The 19,182-nt window shown below is 43.8% G+C and overlaps 1 protein-coding gene across 2 annotated transcripts; it reads right to left on the reverse strand.

Annotated features, from left to right (window-relative positions):
• Nucleotides 1-1,588: 1,588 nt before the first annotated feature.
• Nucleotides 1,589-17,205, reverse strand: C8B (complement C8 beta chain). 2 transcript variants are annotated; one of them, XM_042873050.1, is made up of 12 exons: nucleotides 17,033-17,205; nucleotides 15,653-15,791; nucleotides 14,733-14,874; nucleotides 14,218-14,359; nucleotides 12,928-13,060; nucleotides 12,117-12,314; nucleotides 10,217-10,457; nucleotides 8,884-9,012; nucleotides 8,415-8,578; nucleotides 6,601-6,754; nucleotides 5,339-5,407; nucleotides 1,589-3,865 (listed from the first exon to the last, which is right to left on the reverse strand). In XM_042873050.1, exons 1-12 carry the CDS (start codon nucleotides 17,125-17,127, stop codon nucleotides 3,714-3,716), a joined length of 1,758 nt encoding a protein of 585 aa, XP_042728984.1. In that variant the 5' UTR covers nucleotides 17,128-17,205; the 3' UTR covers nucleotides 1,589-3,713. The 2 variants fall into 2 exon arrangements, with proteins under 2 accessions (XP_042728984.1, XP_042728983.1); XM_042873049.1 differs by having other exon boundaries at nucleotides 15,653-15,812; nucleotides 17,033-17,204.
• Nucleotides 17,206-19,182: the final 1,977 nt, after the last annotated feature.

Here is a 19,182-nt window from a genome sequence, read left to right on the forward strand (position 1 = left end):
TGGCTGCCCCAATGGATGGGTCCCTCCCAGCCCTCTACTTCACAGCAGCTGAGGACTGCCCACTGGGAGCAGCTCTGAGATTGTCGCCTTCCCCTCCATACAGTGTTAAGGCACTGCTGCAAGAAGAAGCAAAACATCAAATCTACCCCAAACTGCAAAAGACAACAGAAATGACAAAAGACAGTAGATAAAAACAAAAGAAATGCCAGATCCTGGGGAGTTCGGGGGGAGGCTGGCATTTGTTGTGCTGCTGCATCGTGCCCAGCACAGTGAGAGTCTAAGTGCTAATAATGGTAGTACATAATGGTAATAATGACTGTCCTCCTCTCTAGTGTTGTTGATTTACACAACCAGAAGGTGTTAAAATAGGATATAAAAGGAAGAGAAATCTGCAGGCATAATTTGAAAGCTGGCGGTTTGCTTTGGTGCTTATTGGGCTGTATTACGAGTACTGCAGAAGAACCCACTGTTGGCAATCTGGGGACTGTTATCACCTCCACATGGACTTGCTGGGTCACTTTCTATGCAGTCTCTCTGTCTGTGTCCATTACTTTCTCTGTAAAGCAGATTTCTGGTTTATATGCCCTCAGAGGCCAGGGTGGGGACAATGGCAAGAGTGCTGCAAGTCACCCAGCTCTCCTACCATATCAATGCAAGGGATCATGGATCAGCTGCTGGACCGTGAACCAACCTGATGACAGACCAAATCCCAGCTTCACAAGGGAACAAATCCCAGCTGGAAATCAGTCTGACACATTTCCGATGTAGTAAGAATCAGGCTGGTTTTGTGCTGGGAAAGTTGGACACAGAATCACAGGGTCACCAAACCATTTAGGATAAAAAAGACCTTCATGATCACCAAGTCCAACCATCAGTCTGAGACTCATCACAAAACCATGATCCTTAGTGCCATGTCCACACATGTCTTGAATACCTCCTGGGATGGGGACCCCACCACTGCCCCAGGCAGCCCGTTCCAATGATTGAACACTCTCTCTCTGTAAGGAAATTCTTCCTAACATCATGACATGACAATTAGAACTTACCAAAAATACTGTTTCTGGAACTTCCCCAAACCACGTTGACTGGATCCATCACACATCGCAGCAGCAACATCTTCAGGAAGGAGGTGGAAAAAATACATTTTCCCTGTTTATTGAGTTTATTTTTAGCATGCACATAGCAATAGCTGTGGCAACCAGTCAGTATGGCTCTTGTGCTGAGACACAGGTAACGAAAGCAATGATACAGAACTACCACAGGTTTAAGGAACCATACAGTCTTAGAATAGTTTGGGTTGGAACGGATCTTTAAATCATCTAGTTCCAACGTAAAGAAACCCATATTAATACAGCACATCTGGTCCAGGGCAGGAATGCAATATGAGATGCAATAAAGCCCATTGAGACAAGAGTCTTAGCCAGGAAAATGGGCTTAACCAGCAGAGAACATGCATGTGTTGTGTCTGCAGCCTTCTTGTTTTCATACCTGGGTTATTAATGTCAACTTGCACGGAAAGTGGAAGTGAGAAACCCCAGTAAAAGATAGTACCAAAATTTAATGCATATCAAAATGAAACAATAAAACCTTCAGCACAGAATTTTTTATTACCCTCCAGGTCATCGTAAATTGTTAGCTAGTTAAATCAAAGCACAAAATCACAAGGACAAGATAAAGTTATGTCCTTTAGGGGAGGCTCCTAGAGCCTATAGGCTCAACATGCAACCGCTACTGAAATGATACACCAGGTAGGCTGTCCTGCTCATTTGAAGACTGCCAAGTCTTTCTTCCTCCAAAAAACAAAACAAAACAAAACAAAACACCCAACCCAAATCCAAATAATACAAACTCAAGCATTTCCACTTCAAAAAATCTGGGCTTTCCTGATAGGGGGCAAGCTTTGGGTTGCTGTATTTTGCTCTGCTTGCAGCAGCAGCAGATAGATGCACCATGATCACAGGTCAGAGTGCTTACTCCACTGTGATGGAGTGGGGGGTCACATTTACAAAAGCCACTCTACTTATCTGAGAAAGCTCCTCAATCAGAAGGGGAAGCAGCAGCACTGCAGTGCGTGCTGTCACAGGCAGGTGCCCATGAACCAACACAAGCTGGTGACTGGGCTCCTCTGTTGCACTGCTTCCACTGTGCCCCTTTAAAAACCACAAAGAAAAATGCAGATTGCATTAGCAGTGACCATGACCCTGAATGAGCCACTTGGCAAATTCCTACCACACAAAAGACATCACAGTTACACAGTGGATAAGGAAATGTTGTGGGTTGGCAGCCCAATTACATATGTAGCCCATTATGAGTACAGAGGGAGCTGCTTTTACATATGCACATATGCAATGTGCTCTTCCTTTCTTAAAGCTGTCACACAAACCTTGTTGATAAGCGTGGAGGCGGCATGAGGGCTAAAACTAAATGCATGTTCCATTGTTTAGGTGTCAGAGAGCCTGAGATGTTCTTACAAGAATTGCATTTAGACAGCATCAGTCTGAAAGAAGAGAAACTGGTGATATCAACCCATCATCACCAGCATCCTTAAAAGCCTTCCTAAGAGTGTTTGACCTTGCTGATGTTAGGAGACTCACAACATTCACAAATGACTTTGCACTGGTTGCACTGTTTTCCCAAAGCAAAGCTTCTCTTGTCATTTTATAGCATGCCCCAACAAATGTCTGTGTAAAAATCATTAACTACCAAACAAGCTGCAGAAGGAAAGTCCCCAGACCATTTGTTCTCAGTTGAATCGCAAAGCAGTGCATAGAGACATAAGTTCCTCTTTCGTAGGACCTGGGTTGTGATGCATGGCTTTAGGGATGGTAACAAAGGGCAAACCACACATTTTGCTTTGTCTCATTTCATAGCAAACCCTCTCCATCTCTGATGACCTAACCTGCGAGCAGTCATCTCTGCTGCCTTCCCAAAGTCCCAGGCAGCAGCAGAAGGAGCAGCTGCTTTCCCATTCCCCATCCCAGTAACATCCCTTTGTCCTTCCCTGACCTCTCCAAGGAAAAAGTATCTGAGTGTATCAGGGTGCACTCAGTGTGCCTGTTCTACTTCTGAATGCACAGGAGGAAGCTTGTCTCTGCAGTGAGCACCACTGCTATGCAGTTACATAACAATACCTCACTGTCACCAGATTGCACTTTGCAGTTTGGTTTTCACTCCTTCAACATAACTTCTAATACGACAGAGAATTTAAGTTAAATACCATAAATAGGGAAACTGGGGAAGTGGCTAGATACTAGATACACTAGATACTATAGTGCTCATTGAGATTTAGACTTTAATATGCTGTATTTCACTCCACGTGACACAGCTGTCTTCACAGAAGCTGCATGTTAGTGCATAGTGCACAGAAGCTGCATGTTAGTGTAAGATCAGTCTTTTCTTATCTCAAAAGAACCTTCAAAAATAAAATGGCAGAACTTAAAATCACGCAACAATCTACCAAATAAGGCATGAGATGCAGCTCGTCCCTATTTTGCCATAAAGACACAGAAAAACTACAGAGAACAGTAAGCACAACCAGAGCATGGGACAACTGCAAAGCACGTCCAAAGCTGCGATGCTACCAATGCCTTCTGAATGCACTGGGATGAGACAAGCAGAGCAGAGCCAACTTAGCAAGCCATTCAGGTAACACCTTCCCACTCAGTTTGGAAGCTGGTCACTGTGTGTACACTGAGTTCTTAATGATTTTCCCTCTAGCAAGTCACTGTTTCAGCATCTGGCCCTGAACACAATGAGCCGCCATTCTGCGGTGCCGGGTTGTTGCACTGCCGCCTCCTTGTTCGTTGACCTCCTGAGCACGGAGACCAGCTGGCCCAGCAACCCCAGTTTCCATTAATAGCAGCATCTGGAAAATAAAAATCAAGCCAGAGAGGACTGTCAGAACAAAGCAGCTCTTTCCATGGGGAGAGCTGTCAGATTCCATGAATCGTATTTACATACAAACTATTCTGCCCCATCCACACCAACACCAACACACTTGAGTCATTAGCAGCAATGCTTTTATGTACTTTTACATCTCTGTTCAGCATTTGTGGTGTTCGTTCAAACTACGTTTTGCACATTGAGGACAAAAAAAATGTATCAATCAGATTTATTTTTGGCTATAGGGTGTTTCTCTCCTTGACCTAATCCAACCCGACTAAGGAAAAGAGCAACTAAACTCATGTCACATTTTGAGGTGTTAGGGATAATGTCAGCACGCTCTCCTTCAGTGAACAGCAGCTTGAATATTCAGCTTTCTGCCCACTGCTTTTCCTATTACAATGTCTTCTTCTGGACCCTGAGCACGTGAGTGACAGAAATTCAAAATCCTGAGAATCACGGAGCCGAACACAGGAGCAACACAGAAAAGGAGGGAAGGGGAGTGAGAAGTTTTATGCTGACAAGTGGATGGATGTGAGTCTATGGGAGAGTCAGATGTGATTACATGTGTGCTAAGCAGACCGGAACAAGGTGTAAGTGACTCCACAGTTTAAGGTTGAACAGACTGGCTTAGAAACACCTCCAAAATTGACCCTTTGCTTGGTGTAATCTTGGCTTACAATGCATTTCAGCCTGGCTTTGGTAGGACACAGTCAAGCAGAATGAGAACTGGATAAAAGACTGTAAACAAAGAGCGGTGATAAATGCAGTGCAGCAAAGTGTGGGATGGTGCCAGAGCTCTGGCTGCCTGAGATCCAGTATTATTTAGCATCTAGATTAATGAGCTGGAAGAAGTAAACAAAAATGATTAAATTCACAGGCCATCCTAAACTAGAAGGAGTTAGAACATCAGTCAGGAGACAGCACCAATACAAAGCGAGCAAGAATGCTTCAAAACAACATAATAAGATTTTAAGATTAAAATGCATGGCAACATGCCTAAAGAAAAACAGTTTGCAATGTATGGACTGTATCAAAGGGAAGAACTTGGGAAACTGAACTGCTGGAGGAGATCCAAGGCCTCATGTGGATTGTAAATTGGGCAGGAGTTTATAGAATCATAAAATGGCCTGGATTGAAAAGGACCACAATGATCATCTAGTGTCAATCCCCCTGCTGTGTGCAGGGTCACCAACCAGCAGACCAGGCTGCCCAAAGCCACATCCAGCCTGGCCTTGAATGCCTCCAGGGATGGGGCATCCACAACCTCCTTGGGCAACCTGTTCCAGTGCCTCACCACCATGAAGGCAACTCAGTGTGCGCGCAAAGAAAAGAAAATGAAATTTAAGAGCATGCAGGCAATGAGCGTTTGCCCCCTTTGTAGGTCCCTAATCCCATGCCCTGTGCTGGACAGAGTGGAGACAGCAGCACAGGCAGCCCTGTGGGTCCCACTCACCTGTCCTGCTGGGAGTCTCACAGGCAGTGCCACGGTGGCTGAGGGGACAGATGCACTCACACTGTGTTCCTGAAAGAGAGCAGAGATGGTGGGGTTACAGACTTCAATCATGTCATGTTTCCCTGCAGATACCTTTTGGGTGCTGCGAGGGAAGGGATAGGTGGTGAAATCACATCAGCTTGCTTCTCTAGTGAGGAAAGCATAAAGCAGCAATAAAGCAGAGAAATGGCACTATGCTTCTGTCACAGCAAGTCTCCTGTCCCTCTGCAGAGAGAATTCATGGCAGGGTTGGATAGGAACAAAGTGTGCATCTTATGTAGAGGAAACGCTTACCTAACCCCACTCAGACCTCCCAGGACCAGAGGAGAGCTCCCACTTGAGAAAATAATGGTCATTAAAAGCCTCTTGTTGAGAAGACCCTACATGAAACCCAACTGATCTTGATCCTGAGAAGTTATTGAACCAAGGAAAATTATGAGATGAATCCTTAAGTGCTACAATCAGCTCGATGGTACCTGAAGCAATCGTTCTGCCTTAGACAGACATTTAGATGATAACGATTCTCACCAAGACTTTTGCACATGCAGATTGGAATTAGGCACTTGAAAAAAACAGTCCCTCTTCTAGAAGCCCTCATCACATGATATATCTCTGTTTAGGCAGTGGTTTTCATTCAGCTTGATTATTTTCCCCCCTCGTTTTCAAATCACAGCCTGCTTACAAAAGAGGACAGCTTCTATTACAAATATGGGGAGGTGATGGTGCTGACTGTGCTTGGCACTGATGTGGTCATCTTCAAAACACTTTAAGAAGCACTCATTGATGCTGAGACAGTAGACACTTCTCTGGGATGATGGAAGCAAACTTAAAAGCAAAGGAGGAGATATCGAGGTGTTTTTTTTTTTTTAAATACTTAATTGAGACAGGAGCAAAATTTTGCATGAAACTGTTGCAGATAAACCCTTCCATTAAAAAGGTGCATCCTGTGACTCTACTGTGTTGACTAGAGAGATGCATTCTACAAATAGGGACCAAGCAGAGGGAGGTGTCCCTCCCTATAACAGTAGGGTTGGAACAAGATGATTTACAGGTCCCTTCCAACCCAAACCATTATATATTTCTATGATCTTCCAAAAACCCATTTTAAAAGAATATGACAGGAGCAACTGAAGAACTGATGACTTGCTCAGCCTCCTTCCTCCCAAAGATTCCCTGCTCACTGCTGCAAGAGGCTAGAGAAGCGGTGTAGGACACCCTCCTACCTTTCAAAACGGGGATCCCATTGCCCTGGCATGGAGCACAGCGACAGGAACTGGTCTCCAGCTGAAACTCATCAAGAGCCCGGCGCAGATTTTCTTTTATTGTCATTGCATTAGCAAAGTCAGCTGGAGTCACCAGCTGATACAATGGCTGTACCTAGAGGGATGGAAGAAGCAGCACTCAACACTCAAGATGGCGTGAGCATGTTGTGGCTCAATGGGAGCACAGCTGGTGAGGGAAATGAGGGCCTTGTGGTACATACCCCAGGCTTCCCATTAGTATTTCTTTAAACCTAGTAAACAGCATGGCAGCACAGTCAGGAATACTTGCAGGGGTCTTGGTTTGCAGTACCAACAAAATTGTAAATGCAGAAGGAGATTCAAAAGCCCGACAGCTGGTTGGAAAGTTCCATTAAAGGCCTTCTTACCATTTTCCTGATGTTGATATTTTATTAATTTGCTCAAAACTACTTCCCCTCGCTCCAGTTTAAAAAGGATCCCCCAAGGCCACCCAGAGAAATCTCCCTCATTCCTCATCCTCAGGCATTCACGTTTGCACTGTAAGTATAATCACCTCTGCATTTCAAGGCTGATTTTTCTCTTTACGAAGCCAAAACAGGGGTCTCACAGCCTTCGAAAAAGAGAAGACTGTGATCTCCAAATACAGCCACTGCAGATGGGCTCTCCAGAGTGGTAAAGGATATGGGATGCACAGCACAGTGAACGTGCTGCAGTAATCAAGGAGACTTTGGCCTGCTCATTTCTTTTTCAGAGAGCAAGGGGAAGTTCAATGTGCCCTATACACTGGCAGTCATCCACTCTCACACCAGTGGACCCATCCCAAATTTCAAACCCTGCTATAGGGATTCCTGCCACAGCCATGCAGCAATAGCATGAATGATCCCCAAGCTGCTATTACAGTCTCAAGTTACTAGAGAGAAGAGAAACCATCAATAAAGAATGCTCATCTCCTGCTGCTGTACATTCTCTCCTCATCAATTATCTGTGATCCATACTTCACTTTTGGACTTCAGCTCATACAAACACGGAAATATACTGAGAGTGACCTGCCAAGGCCTTTCTGCAGATGATTTATGAACTGTTTTGCTCTAGTTTTCCCTAACTAAGCATTCCCAGGCTGACATTTAGTCACAGTCTGCTGATACTTTTGATCTCTGAGCCCCAAAGGGATACCAGTAGGTAAATGAAGGCTTAGAGATACCAAATCAAATCACTGGGCAGCCTGGCCACTGATGCCAGGCAAGGCAAAGGACATCACAATTTGTTGTGGGAGAACTTTCTGGAAGTGCAGAGCATTGTGTTTACGTTGTCTCCTTCTGGGAAACTCCCTAGCATCTTTCTGGAAGGTTCACCCATAGGGCACCAGGGGCTTGGGGAAGGCAAACCCACTGCAGCAAGCACCAGACAGGCACCAGGGCATCTCCCAACCACTGTTCACATTTCAAGAAAAAGAAGTCCTTATAAAGTATATGTTGCCAGACATGCTTTAGATAAGGGATACACTGGCAAAGCAGAAAATGGATGGCCTGCTGGAGGTAATAAAAGATCACATTGGCATAGCCAAGTTTGAAGGAGGAAAAGCTGTCGACTTCACTCACTTTCAACAACATCACCCTTTTTAATGCATCACAACTTTGATTTTCTGAGCACCCATCCTCAGAGCAACGATGCCAGTACAGTTCTATTCACAGCCCTAAAAATGGCCCTTTCGAAAAAAGTAATTCTCATTTATCTGAACACACTGCTTTCAAAGACACTGAGCTAAGTGAGGCTGAACACAGCAATGGACACAGCACCTTCAGCTTTATGATCTCAGGGTTGTACTGCACAGCATCCCCCCACTCCTGCATCAGTGAGGCTGTCGGCAGGCCTTTGTTAGCCAATGCTGTAATGTGTTCACTTGCTCCGCCACGAACAAGGGCAATGAAGTCTTCCACATACTGCTTTTTGGAGGTGCTGTCTGCAAAAAAACACATTCAGAGAGTGGGGGCTGGGATGAGAAAGGCCACAGGTGCTTCACACCTGATGCATGGTCTCCTCTACTGCATGTCCTGTGCCCTTCCTATTCTCTTGTAGCAACACTCCCGACCTCTTTTTCCATCCCCATCCCTCCAGCATGCAGCAATAATGCCTTCAGGTCCTTCCACTGCCCAAAGCTCCTCTCCACCATCATGGAGGAAATCCATCCACCAGGCAATGTTATGAGATGTTCTTTTCGCAACGACGTTGGTTAGAAATGAAATCACACAAGTGTTTCAAGCTTACCTCCAATCTCTTTTAAAAGGGATTTACAGCCTTCTACATTTATTCCAAGATTCAGAGAGACAGCTTTAATTGTTCCACCGACTTTAAAGCCGTGCTGTGCGCATTTCTGGACGTCGCTCATAGAAAAACCTTTAAATGCACAACAAAACATTGCAGTGTTTCAATAAAACATTTTTTTTCCCCATGTCCTTATACACAGAAAATAAAAGTTGAAAAAAATAGATGAGGGAAAAAATGACAAGATGAAGCCTTCTTTGGGATAATTAGCAGATCGGTATGAAATGAAGTCCATGGTTCACAGAACTCTAAAACAGGGCACAAACGACAGGTGGATACTGAAAGGAGAGGGTTGTAACAACCAGCTCAGCTGCACTGGGCTATGTGGAGCAGCAGCAGGTGGGAGCCTGATCTGTGACTTAAAACACCTGTGCCAAAGGACTACGTACCACCCATCTCCTCCAACACGAGCCAGGTTTGTTAGGGGTAATGCTTCAAGTAGCTTTTCTCTCATTTGCTAGCTCATGTCTCTAGTTCTTTCCTGCCAGAAGAGCCTCAATTGTTTCATGGAAGTTTCTTCATGTAAATTCTGAATCTGAAGTCTGTCCCTTTGGGACATATCTGCCTACTGCAAAAGCCAGCAACCTCCAAGCCAGCAGAAGAGCAAACAGACCGAGTGTTGCACGCAACAGTCCATTAAATGCTTTCACAAACAGACAACGAAGGCAGTTCCTCACTTCCATGCCAATGAATAAATAAGAGAGTGCAGCTATTGATTAATGTCACACAGCTCTTTCTATCCCATGCAACAATCATCATTTCTTGCAAAAAAAAAGGAAGCCGGAGTCAAAGAGCAAGAGCAATGTCAGGCACAGGAGTCACCCAGCAAATTATTTACTGTTTCTTACATGCTGGAAAAGCTCTCGAGGCTAAAGGTGCTTCAGAACCATCATTTGAAAGGCAATGGAAAAAGAACTCAGGCAAAGGTTTCAAAGCTAGCAGAAGTGTTATGCTACACGGCTCTCATTCATCTCAACATCGTGTCAGCCCCCAGAATATGTAGTCTGAAACACTTGCCACAGGGCCCTTTCTGTGAACTGGCAGCATCCACAACTCGAGAGCTAGATGGAGCCCGTGATGCTGAGCATGCTTTGAACAGGAGTCCCATTTACTCAATGCCATGAAACACTTTTAATCCCCTATTTTTCTTGGAGATGCTGCTGGCTCCTTCTAGCACGATCTCTTCTTTCCTCAGATCTTGGTTCACGCAGAGGGGTTTCCCACTGAAAAGCTAGGTCTGGCCCAAAAGCCTTTCACAAGCTCCAGATGCACGTACCTGCCTTCTGGAGCTCATTGCTGTTCAGGACTAAAGTATATTCATAGATGCCACCAACGGTAGCCTCAGTGATGTAATGTGTCCCATAGTCTCGGTACAGCTCTCTGTACTCCCCATAGCTGTACTCCAATGGGAGCTGATGGAGTCTCTGCAGAAACTCATAATGCAGCATCAAGGCTCTGGTCTTCAGCTTATAAACAGCCACAGTCAGCTCAGAATGGGCGTGGAGGAATTTGCTGGACTACATGGCATGCAGAAACACAAGAAACACATATTTATAGGTATTTATAAAAATATGTCTGCATGGGCATATATTATATCTCCCTTTTCTGTTAAAAAAGTCATCTGTCGTGTCCCAAGCATTTTGTGCCAAGTTGTTTGGACCAGCACGACAAACACATCAAGGGCATTTCAATATAGAACACTATAGCTTAAATAATAAAACCAAGACATTCTTCTTGAATATCCATTACAAATGCTTCTCATACACCTCTGATCTTGTCACGAGAAATGTCACTTTGCAGGAAGCAAGTGCAAGTTTAATAGCAACAAGGAATGCTCTGCCATTGCTGAGTGCACTGTATGCTGAGGGGAGAGACATAGATCAGCAGTACTATTAAACCACTGACAAGAGCTAGGTTTGTTTACAGCAATAACAGATGAAAAGAAGAAATCAAATGATGTTGCACACTAGCTCTGAATGAATCTCATAAAACAGCCCCACGAGTTACAGATTAAAGCATTTCCAGCCAGCTTGAAGTGTGCACAGATCACAGCTGTGACCACATCTCTGAAGATGAGACTGGAAGCGATGGTGCCATCCTTATTTTGTATTGTGTGTGTCCTCATCTGATGAATGATGTATTCAGCGGATAGATCGCATCAACCCAAGTCAAATGGCATCTGTTAGTCTATAGTTAAGCTCACAGAAGGCCTGCCAGCAGTTTTCATTCCACATTATTGTCAAGGCTGCCCTGTAGTAGAATAGCGTGGCTTTGCTGCTTGAATTAAGTTGCAGCTCCTGCCTTGCTGAACCCACCTGAAAGAAGAACAGCCCTTCACGTGTGATGGCATTGGACAGCTGTCCACACACTGACTGGTGTCTGGACTGCTTACAGGTACAGAAACCCCAGAAATGCAGAAAATCCTTTTTGTCCTCAGTGTTACCCCATTACTCAGTGTACCTCTCCACAGGGCAGGGGAACTCTGGGCTTCATTAGCTAAACCACATCTTGATCCGTGCAGGATCTCATGTTGGTTGCACCCATCCGTCTCCTATCTCCCAGACATCAGTACCAGTGCTGCACACATCCGTGCATGCTGTCATCAGCTTCCTGGTTTACACTCTTTTGATGAAAGAAAAATATCCAAATAGACAAAACAAAACTGTGAGTGTCTGTTTGTGATTTCTGGGTCTGATGCTGTATGAACTTTTTAATGGCTGGAGAGTCAACATGTGTAACACGCCACTGCTGGTGTGCAGCGTGGAAACTCTGCTTGCAGTCCTGCTTGTGCATCTACTAGTGAGATTGCTGTAGGGAGGAGAGGATGTCTGCACTTTGCACTGCTCCTCATTTTCATTGTGATTTTAACGCAAACACCCAAACGTGGATGGCCAGTGCTGACTGGACAGATTGCGTGCAACTGTGGCTGACTGTAAGGGTTAGGCAGCCTGATTCCAGGCAGATCTGTGAATGGAAAAGCTCTTGGGTGTTGCAAACATAAACCAAGGTGCTGCAGCCTCAATAAATGTTTGACCAATAAAAACTGCAAAATCCAATCAGGGGGAAAGACTTCATTTATCACAGTCGTGGCTGCTGACCTGACGATGGGGATGAAATCAATACACACACAGATACAGAAAATGTGTTGGAAGAGATTTAAGTAGAGCAGGGCTTACTGTTGAAGAAAATCTTTTCATCCTTTGAATGAACTTCTTGAACCTGTTGTCGTTATTGTTGTAACCAATTTCAAACAGACTGAGTATGCTTATACCAACGCTGAAGCTTGACTGCGAAGCTTCTGCCTTCAGGACACTGCTTTCATAATTTGAGTAGGAGTCATATTCAGTCATTGTAAATTCATATTTGCCTTTGGTCTGAACAGAAAGCAAAAACAATACATTTTATTTTCTGCACAGTGAACGTACACCTGAAGCACAGGAAGGGAAAGCAGCTACAGATATACTTGTGAATTAATGCTTGCACTTTGAAGATGAAAAGCCTTGTATAATTGCAAAGCACTGTTATTATTAACACTACTACTTCAGAAAGAGCTGATTTACAGCAGTAGAAAAGCTACCATCTCCTCCATACTGTGAGGATCAGAGCTTATTACTTAATACGTCAATCTTATGCAAAGAAGTAAAACATAGGCATCAATGAGAGTAGAAACCCTTAGAGGAAATGGTTTCCTAATAGACAACACTCAAAAAATATCATGCTCAGATTCTGTAATAGGAAGGTCCATGGGAAATTTGCCATCTATTCCAGTGCACATGGATCTTAATGCATGGGAGCTGCTCCAAGTCCATTTAGTGCACGCAGCATGCTTATATTCTGGAAGTTGGGCTAAACTCATTCTTGGTCCTTTTCATTGCAGGGGTTTTGTAATTCTTTCTAAAACCATTTACTAATGAAGTTTTATCAGTATTATGCAGCAGATTTAGTGGAATATACGTATGTTTATCTACAGAAGGATATGACACATACCTCTGGTGTATAGCTTTCCACATTGTATGGTTTTCTGAATCTCATGTCCGCAATGTAATGGGGAGAACATCCCCCAGCATAGTACTTGTGATCAAGAACTAATCCTTCCAAGTTTTTTGTGATGATATTTAACCTGCATATGAAGCATAATAGCAGAATATTGTTTAGGACTGATTCGGTGCTACACAGCAAATAGCTTGGATAAGAAATGCAAAAGAGTATGCTTTTTTTTGGCTGATGGTTCTTTGTTGCAAACTTCTTTATTCTGAAACCCCAACAGAAAGCTCTGCCTCCTCCATTGGTCGATCAACCTCATTCCTACAGAGAAAAACCGAATGCCTAACAAGCAAGGCCTCTGCTAGATCTGCCTCTCCTTCTTTTGGGGAGAGAGACTTGCACGGTAATGACACTGAAGCTGTAAAATATTAACTCTGATTTTAGAACAAACTGAAAAGGAGGGAAGTCCACTAAAAGCAAATTACTGAGCAATTGCAGCTTCAAAGAGATGAGAAGCATGTTCCTGTAATTGTCCAACATTATTTTTAATTTTGATTAAACTCAGAAGTACAAAGCATCAGCAATGACATGCACAGCAGCCATATCTCCTGAGACTAAGTAGGAAATTATCATTTTTTCCTACAATATGATTTCTTTTCTTATTTTTTTTTCAAAGTAAAAAGCTTTTTTTTTTTTCCTGCAGAGTAAGAAAAGACTCTTTTCACACACTATGACATTACAAGAAGTTGCCACAGTCTTAGCCAGTAAAACCCGGATCAATCCAGACACAGATTAGAATCCCCACCAGGTTGGGGGTTGTAACCCTACCCCACCCAAGCAAAGGACAGAAGTTCCACCACCTTCCAGTTTCATGGAAGAAATCCACAACGTTTTGATCCACCAAAACCAATGCGTTGTGCAAATACACAAATCCACAGAAAAGCACAAATTTTAGGCAATACAACGTGCTGGCTTAAATCGCTCGTGCAAAATAACTGGAAGATTGAATCATTCCCACTCAGGGGCTCTCTATGGAGTCATGAAGGAAATGGTTGGATTTGTACCTCACTCTTCACTCCCAGGTTTTGGCAATACAAAGCTGGAAAGACTCATGGACTCAACAAGGATTCCCCTTATTTCAATCCTCAATAAGGATTTCCCAGGCTTTGGATCAAGACCTCAAAGGCAGTCTGGAACTCCTGGATACAGCAATTGCTAATGCTTTTCTCTGTTCCATGTATATGTCTGAAGCCATTACCCTTTGATAAGAAAATATAAAGATCACCAACTTACCCTTTTGCCAGATTCTCTATTCCCCAGTATTGCTCCATCTTTTGGTCACATTTTCTAAACACTTTTTTGCAGTTTTTTTCATCTGACTGGTCTCCACAGTCATCATCTCCATTACAAAGCAGCCTCCGTGCAATGCATCTCCCTAGCAACCAATGAGAACATTGCTCAGAAAACTATTTATTATCATGCTTACAGGCAATACTGCAAAATCACAGTCCCCGAACGCAGAGTATAGAAATACAATAAAATAAAATAATGCAACATAAGGCTCATGCAGATTCATTTCTAATCACCATATTCCATTTGGCCAAGTTTGCTCAAAGCCTGCTGTAGACTGATGTATGCTAATAGTCACTCAAACTCATAGATGCAAATGTAAAATGGCAATGGATGGACAGGGACTAGCTTCTGACATCCCACAGCCTTGCCAACTCTTGTAGAAGGAGAAAGTTTAGCATGGGGGGAGTCAGAGACATCACATACACACCATCATTCCTCCCTCAATAAGCCTTTACCTGTAACTGCACACATAAAACCTTCACATCTGACTTTATTTGTGCAAGGATTATTGGTAACACAGTCTTCGCTTTCGTTGTCAGAGTAATCACACAGCTCTCCATTGAACTGAGAAGGTTGTTCCAGGCGGGCAAATCTGTACTGTGATGAAATAAAAAAAAATATTGACTCAAGTGCACAGAAATGGTGAATTCTTTAGATTCCCTAGTTAAAAAAAGAAAAAAAAAGCAATGTTGTGCTGGTGGAGATCTAAGAGCAATGCGATTAAAAAGTGGAGGCAAAGAAGAGTTATGCTGGTAACGTACCTCGTTTCAAACATTTCTAATCTGGGATAGTTTTAATTTTACTAAGCAAGGATTGGGAATTGGAAGGGATGACAGAAAGTTTGCTTTTATCTGACAGTTTGTTTAAATGTGCCTGACAGCGTAGTGTGGGCATCTGCAAGAGTGAGGAAGGATTCGGTTACATCTCCTCTCTTTCAATTAGCGCTGGTAACAACATCCCTTGTTATTTTCTGTCAGTGTATTTACTTGGCCCTCTGTATCATTAGGGATTTTTTCCGCCCACAACACTGCTGTGAAGCAGTCAATTACTCCATCCAATATGTTAGCCCTCCTTCTTTTTCCCCAGCTTTTGAGATTAACTCTTTGAAATGAAGCTTCGCTCTTCCCAGCCTACATCACCACTTATCCCTGGTTAAGCCTGGGAATGGCTTCTCCAGCTCATTAGCAGAGGTCCCTCCAGCAATGGGGATTTTGATGTTCACACTCCTGGGGTCATTACCTTTGTTCGATGTGGCTTCTTGGGTAGGGAACGCTCATGGGCAGACAAGGAAATGCATCTTAATCCTGAGAGGCACCGTGTGCCTCTGGATCCCGCAGGGGACCATTTGTGAGGATGGGGCTCCTCAGTCACTCACCCTTTTCTTCTGGCAGGGATCACACTTGCTCCACGAGGACCAAGGGGAGAGCACGCAGTCACGGGGCTGGGGTGGGTCGTGTGCAGACCGGGCACGTCTGCTGCTGGTGCTGATCAGCCCAAGGGATTCTGTTCTACTGCTGTGTTCAACAGCATGAGAGCTTCAGAGTGTAGAGACATCGAGCTGTGAGGCCAGAATGGCTTGGCCACCCAAAACTCTATAACCATCAGGTGAAACACAACCAACATCCCAACAACCTGGGCCACATCTCAAGCTGCGTGAGCCCTAGAGAACAACCTGGCACAGTGGCTGCTGTATTCAGCTCCATGGCCAGGCATGCCACAAACAACAATCACAATGCAAAGGTCTTGCATGCACTCTGCACTTTTTAAAGCTAGGCTTAAGGGCCTCCCCTTGCCAAGCAAACGATCTCTTCTCAAGCTGGGCAAAACCATTAGCTTTAGAAACTATTGTCAGTACACCATAGAGAGACATTAAATCACTCATCACATTCATCCCCATAATTAACCTGAACTCCGGTTCTGAGCATCTACTCTTCCCCCAGCCATTCTCACCCCACTACAAGAACTGTCTCCATGGTTTCCATGATGCTGTAGCCAAAATGTTGCCTCATCTTTCAGCCAGATTGACTATTTCTGATTAAATGCTCATCCCAGGTAAATGCTTCATTGTACTGCCTATCTAAGAGGGAAAACATAGACAGTGAATTTCCTTTTATGCCCAGTTTGACAAACAAGTTGCCCCCATCGTGTTCCTGTTTCTCCAACACAAGGGACACCACCAGCTGAAGCTTTGAGCATGATCTAGTGCCTGACAAGCAGCTTCGTTACTGCATGTTAAAAACCACATGGAATAAAGGAATTATAAAAAACTCATCACCTCACAAAGGCATGAAATCAAAGCTCAAAGTTCAAAGAACAGTGGAAATAATTTCATTAGATCAGAAATATTAGACACTGGTCAACTTCAGCCCTGTGAAAAAGCAAAAAAACTGTTAAGCTGAAAGGGCAAGATGCAAGTATGACCAGATTTTTACCATTTACATACTCAAAGACAATGAAACCTCCCTTCCAGCACACTGTTGGGCAGCCTGACTGTTAGGAGGTTGCACACTGCAAGCAAAACTCCACCTTACAACATGACCAGGGCAATCTGTTCTATTAAATTCATCAGATGACTTATCCACAGTCAGACACGCTGCATTACATTCACTTCAGAACTCTGTTTTTGCTATTCATTACAAAGAAATAGCTCAGGACAGCAATTATTTTCCATACAAAGCCAAAACAAACCGTCGGTACTGATTTTCACTACTTATCCTATCACCCCAAGGACATCTCTTTGAAAATGTTCACTTACCCGAAGCAATGAACATTTAGGAAGCAGAGTGCAGCACAAAGCAGCAGCAGTTTGATGGGGCACGGAGTAAACACCATCCATGCCACAGTCATCATGCCACCATCCCATCAGCAGGTCGAGACCAGCACGGCTTCAGTTCTGTACTGGAGGATTTGGAAACAAACTGGGTCGTTCCCCCAGGCAGTAAAGAGCAAATGAGCCAGCACTTGGCAGAGGTGCAAGGTAAACTATGTAATTGTTAGTGCACAGCTTTCTGCAGGCAAAGGGGAAGAAAGCAAGGAGCTGGCCAGAAGCAATTTCAACTTTCATTTTTAACACTTCTTTCAGGAGGCAGAAACAAATGAATATTTCAACGAATGAAATGGAATACTCAAGACTTGGCAAGAAGGAAGCAATAAGGGAAACGAAGTCAGCTCTCTAGGAACAAACTGCAAAATTAAGTATTTATTTCTGCTTTTGAACACTGGTTTGTCTCTCAGAAGAAGGCTGGGAATTCCTTTGCCCGCACAGCAGCTTAGTTTTCTTTCAGACTAAAATTTGGGCCCTTCCTCAGAATGCCAGAAGTCCTGAGGCCACTGGCAAGAGCCTTGATGGGGTACTGACTTCAATAGCATAGCCAGGACAGAGAACTCACCAAGCCATGCCTTTGAGAACTCACCTAGCCATGCTTCTGGACGAGGAACCTCAAAAGTTCACCAATTTTTCTTCATTCATCAGTTAAGGCAGCCTTCAGTCCTGCTGCTTCTCACTTTGAGTACAGCTTTCTTTGATTCTTGAGGCAGAACCACCTTCCTCTTATTGCCCTCATTTGTTTTAACCTGCCACAAGCATCACAAAGGCAGAAAAACTCTCCAAACTGGCATTTGCTTGCACAAAATATTACATATTTTAGCACTCTGAGCACTCTGGGCCAAGGCTCAGTGCTTCAATGACACAAGGAATAAATCCATTTGAATTTGCTCATTATGGGAATGACGGATGCTGTATATAAAATCAATCATATTCACTGACATAATTCAAAACCAATCTCTATGTAATGACCCAGGCAACTGTGACACCTCTTAATGTATCACACCGCTCTCACAGATGGCACCAACTCTGACAAACAAACAAGTGGCTTTTAGTTTGGCAACTTGGTGATGATGATCTAACAGAGGGAAGGATGCAAACTGATCCCTTGTAGGACGTTCATCAGAAGAGAGATTCCATTGCAGGCTGAGGTTTCCCACCACTGAACAGGCAGGCAGCAACCAGCAGCCCTTTCATCTCCATGCATGGAGAGTGAACCGGTAGGAAAGACGGCTGAGAGCAAGCAAACCTTTTTGTTCACCTTTTTGGCCTTATTTTTTTTGTTAAATGACTTTGCCCCCAGATTAAAGCAAGATGTGCCTAGCTGATACAGCTAGTTTAACCTTTGACACAATTGACTTAACTGTTAATTATTTACAAACAACAACAAAAAAAAACTCTCACCATCACTTACAGGAAAGACCTCCCCATCCATAGGACTTTGCTAGCTCAGTGCACATCCAATATTTGCAGATATTTGTATCTGTAGATATCTGTAGATATCCAATATCTACAGCAGCAAAAGAGAAGCTGTGATCATACGCACAGAGCACACCCTCGATTTTACTGCAAACCATGTCTCGCAGTGCATGGAGATTACTCCTGCTTGCTGCCATGCTGCTCATCTCTGTTCCTCAATTAGCAGAAAAACATTAGGTTAAAATCACAGCAGGGACCAAGGAGGAATTTCCTGCATGTTAACATATTTTTTTTTCAATGAAAATTGAGTGGCACAAGCACACTTCCCAATTTCCAAGAGGACAACCAGCGCTGGTTTCCCACCTCCATTGATCTGTGGGGCAATGTCACCTTCTAACACTGCCCACATCCTCTCTCCACAGTTCAGTTCCTTCCTCACTGCTGGCTGTAATAGCCAGGCTGCCTGCTGAGCTGTTTTTTAAATCTCAAAGCACTTAGCCCTCATGGAGCTCTAAGTCACTGAACATGGGTTTTATCACATTTGAAAACGAAGACTCGCAAAGCGTCCATCATGAACACTGAGCTCTCAAGTGCAATGTATCCTTTGCAGGGTTCATAACACCAGCGTTAAGTTTGTAACCCCTCTCTCCTGTAAATAAAAC

The sequence above is a fragment of the Lagopus leucura genome, unplaced genomic scaffold (genome assembly GCF_019238085.1).
Source record: "Lagopus leucura isolate 7727_CA_CO unplaced genomic scaffold, USGS_WTPT01 Super-Scaffold_100009, whole genome shotgun sequence".
Lineage (NCBI taxonomy): Eukaryota > Metazoa > Chordata > Aves > Galliformes > Phasianidae > Lagopus > Lagopus leucura.

Bases quoted from the DNA above. Each gene is read 5' to 3' on its own strand.
- C8B (XM_042873049.1), bottom strand. From the start codon at position 17,127: ATGATGACTGTGGCATGGATGGTGTTTACTCCGTGCCCCATCAAACTG. The intron at 12,315-12,927 runs GTATGTGTCATA...CTTTCTGTTCAG, and splicing joins TGGAAAGCTATACACCAGAG to ACCAAAGGCAAATATGAATT. The intron at 9,013-10,216 runs GTACGTGCATCT...GTGCATTTAAAG, and splicing joins CAATGAGCTCCAGAAGGCAG to GTTTTTCTATGAGCGACGTC.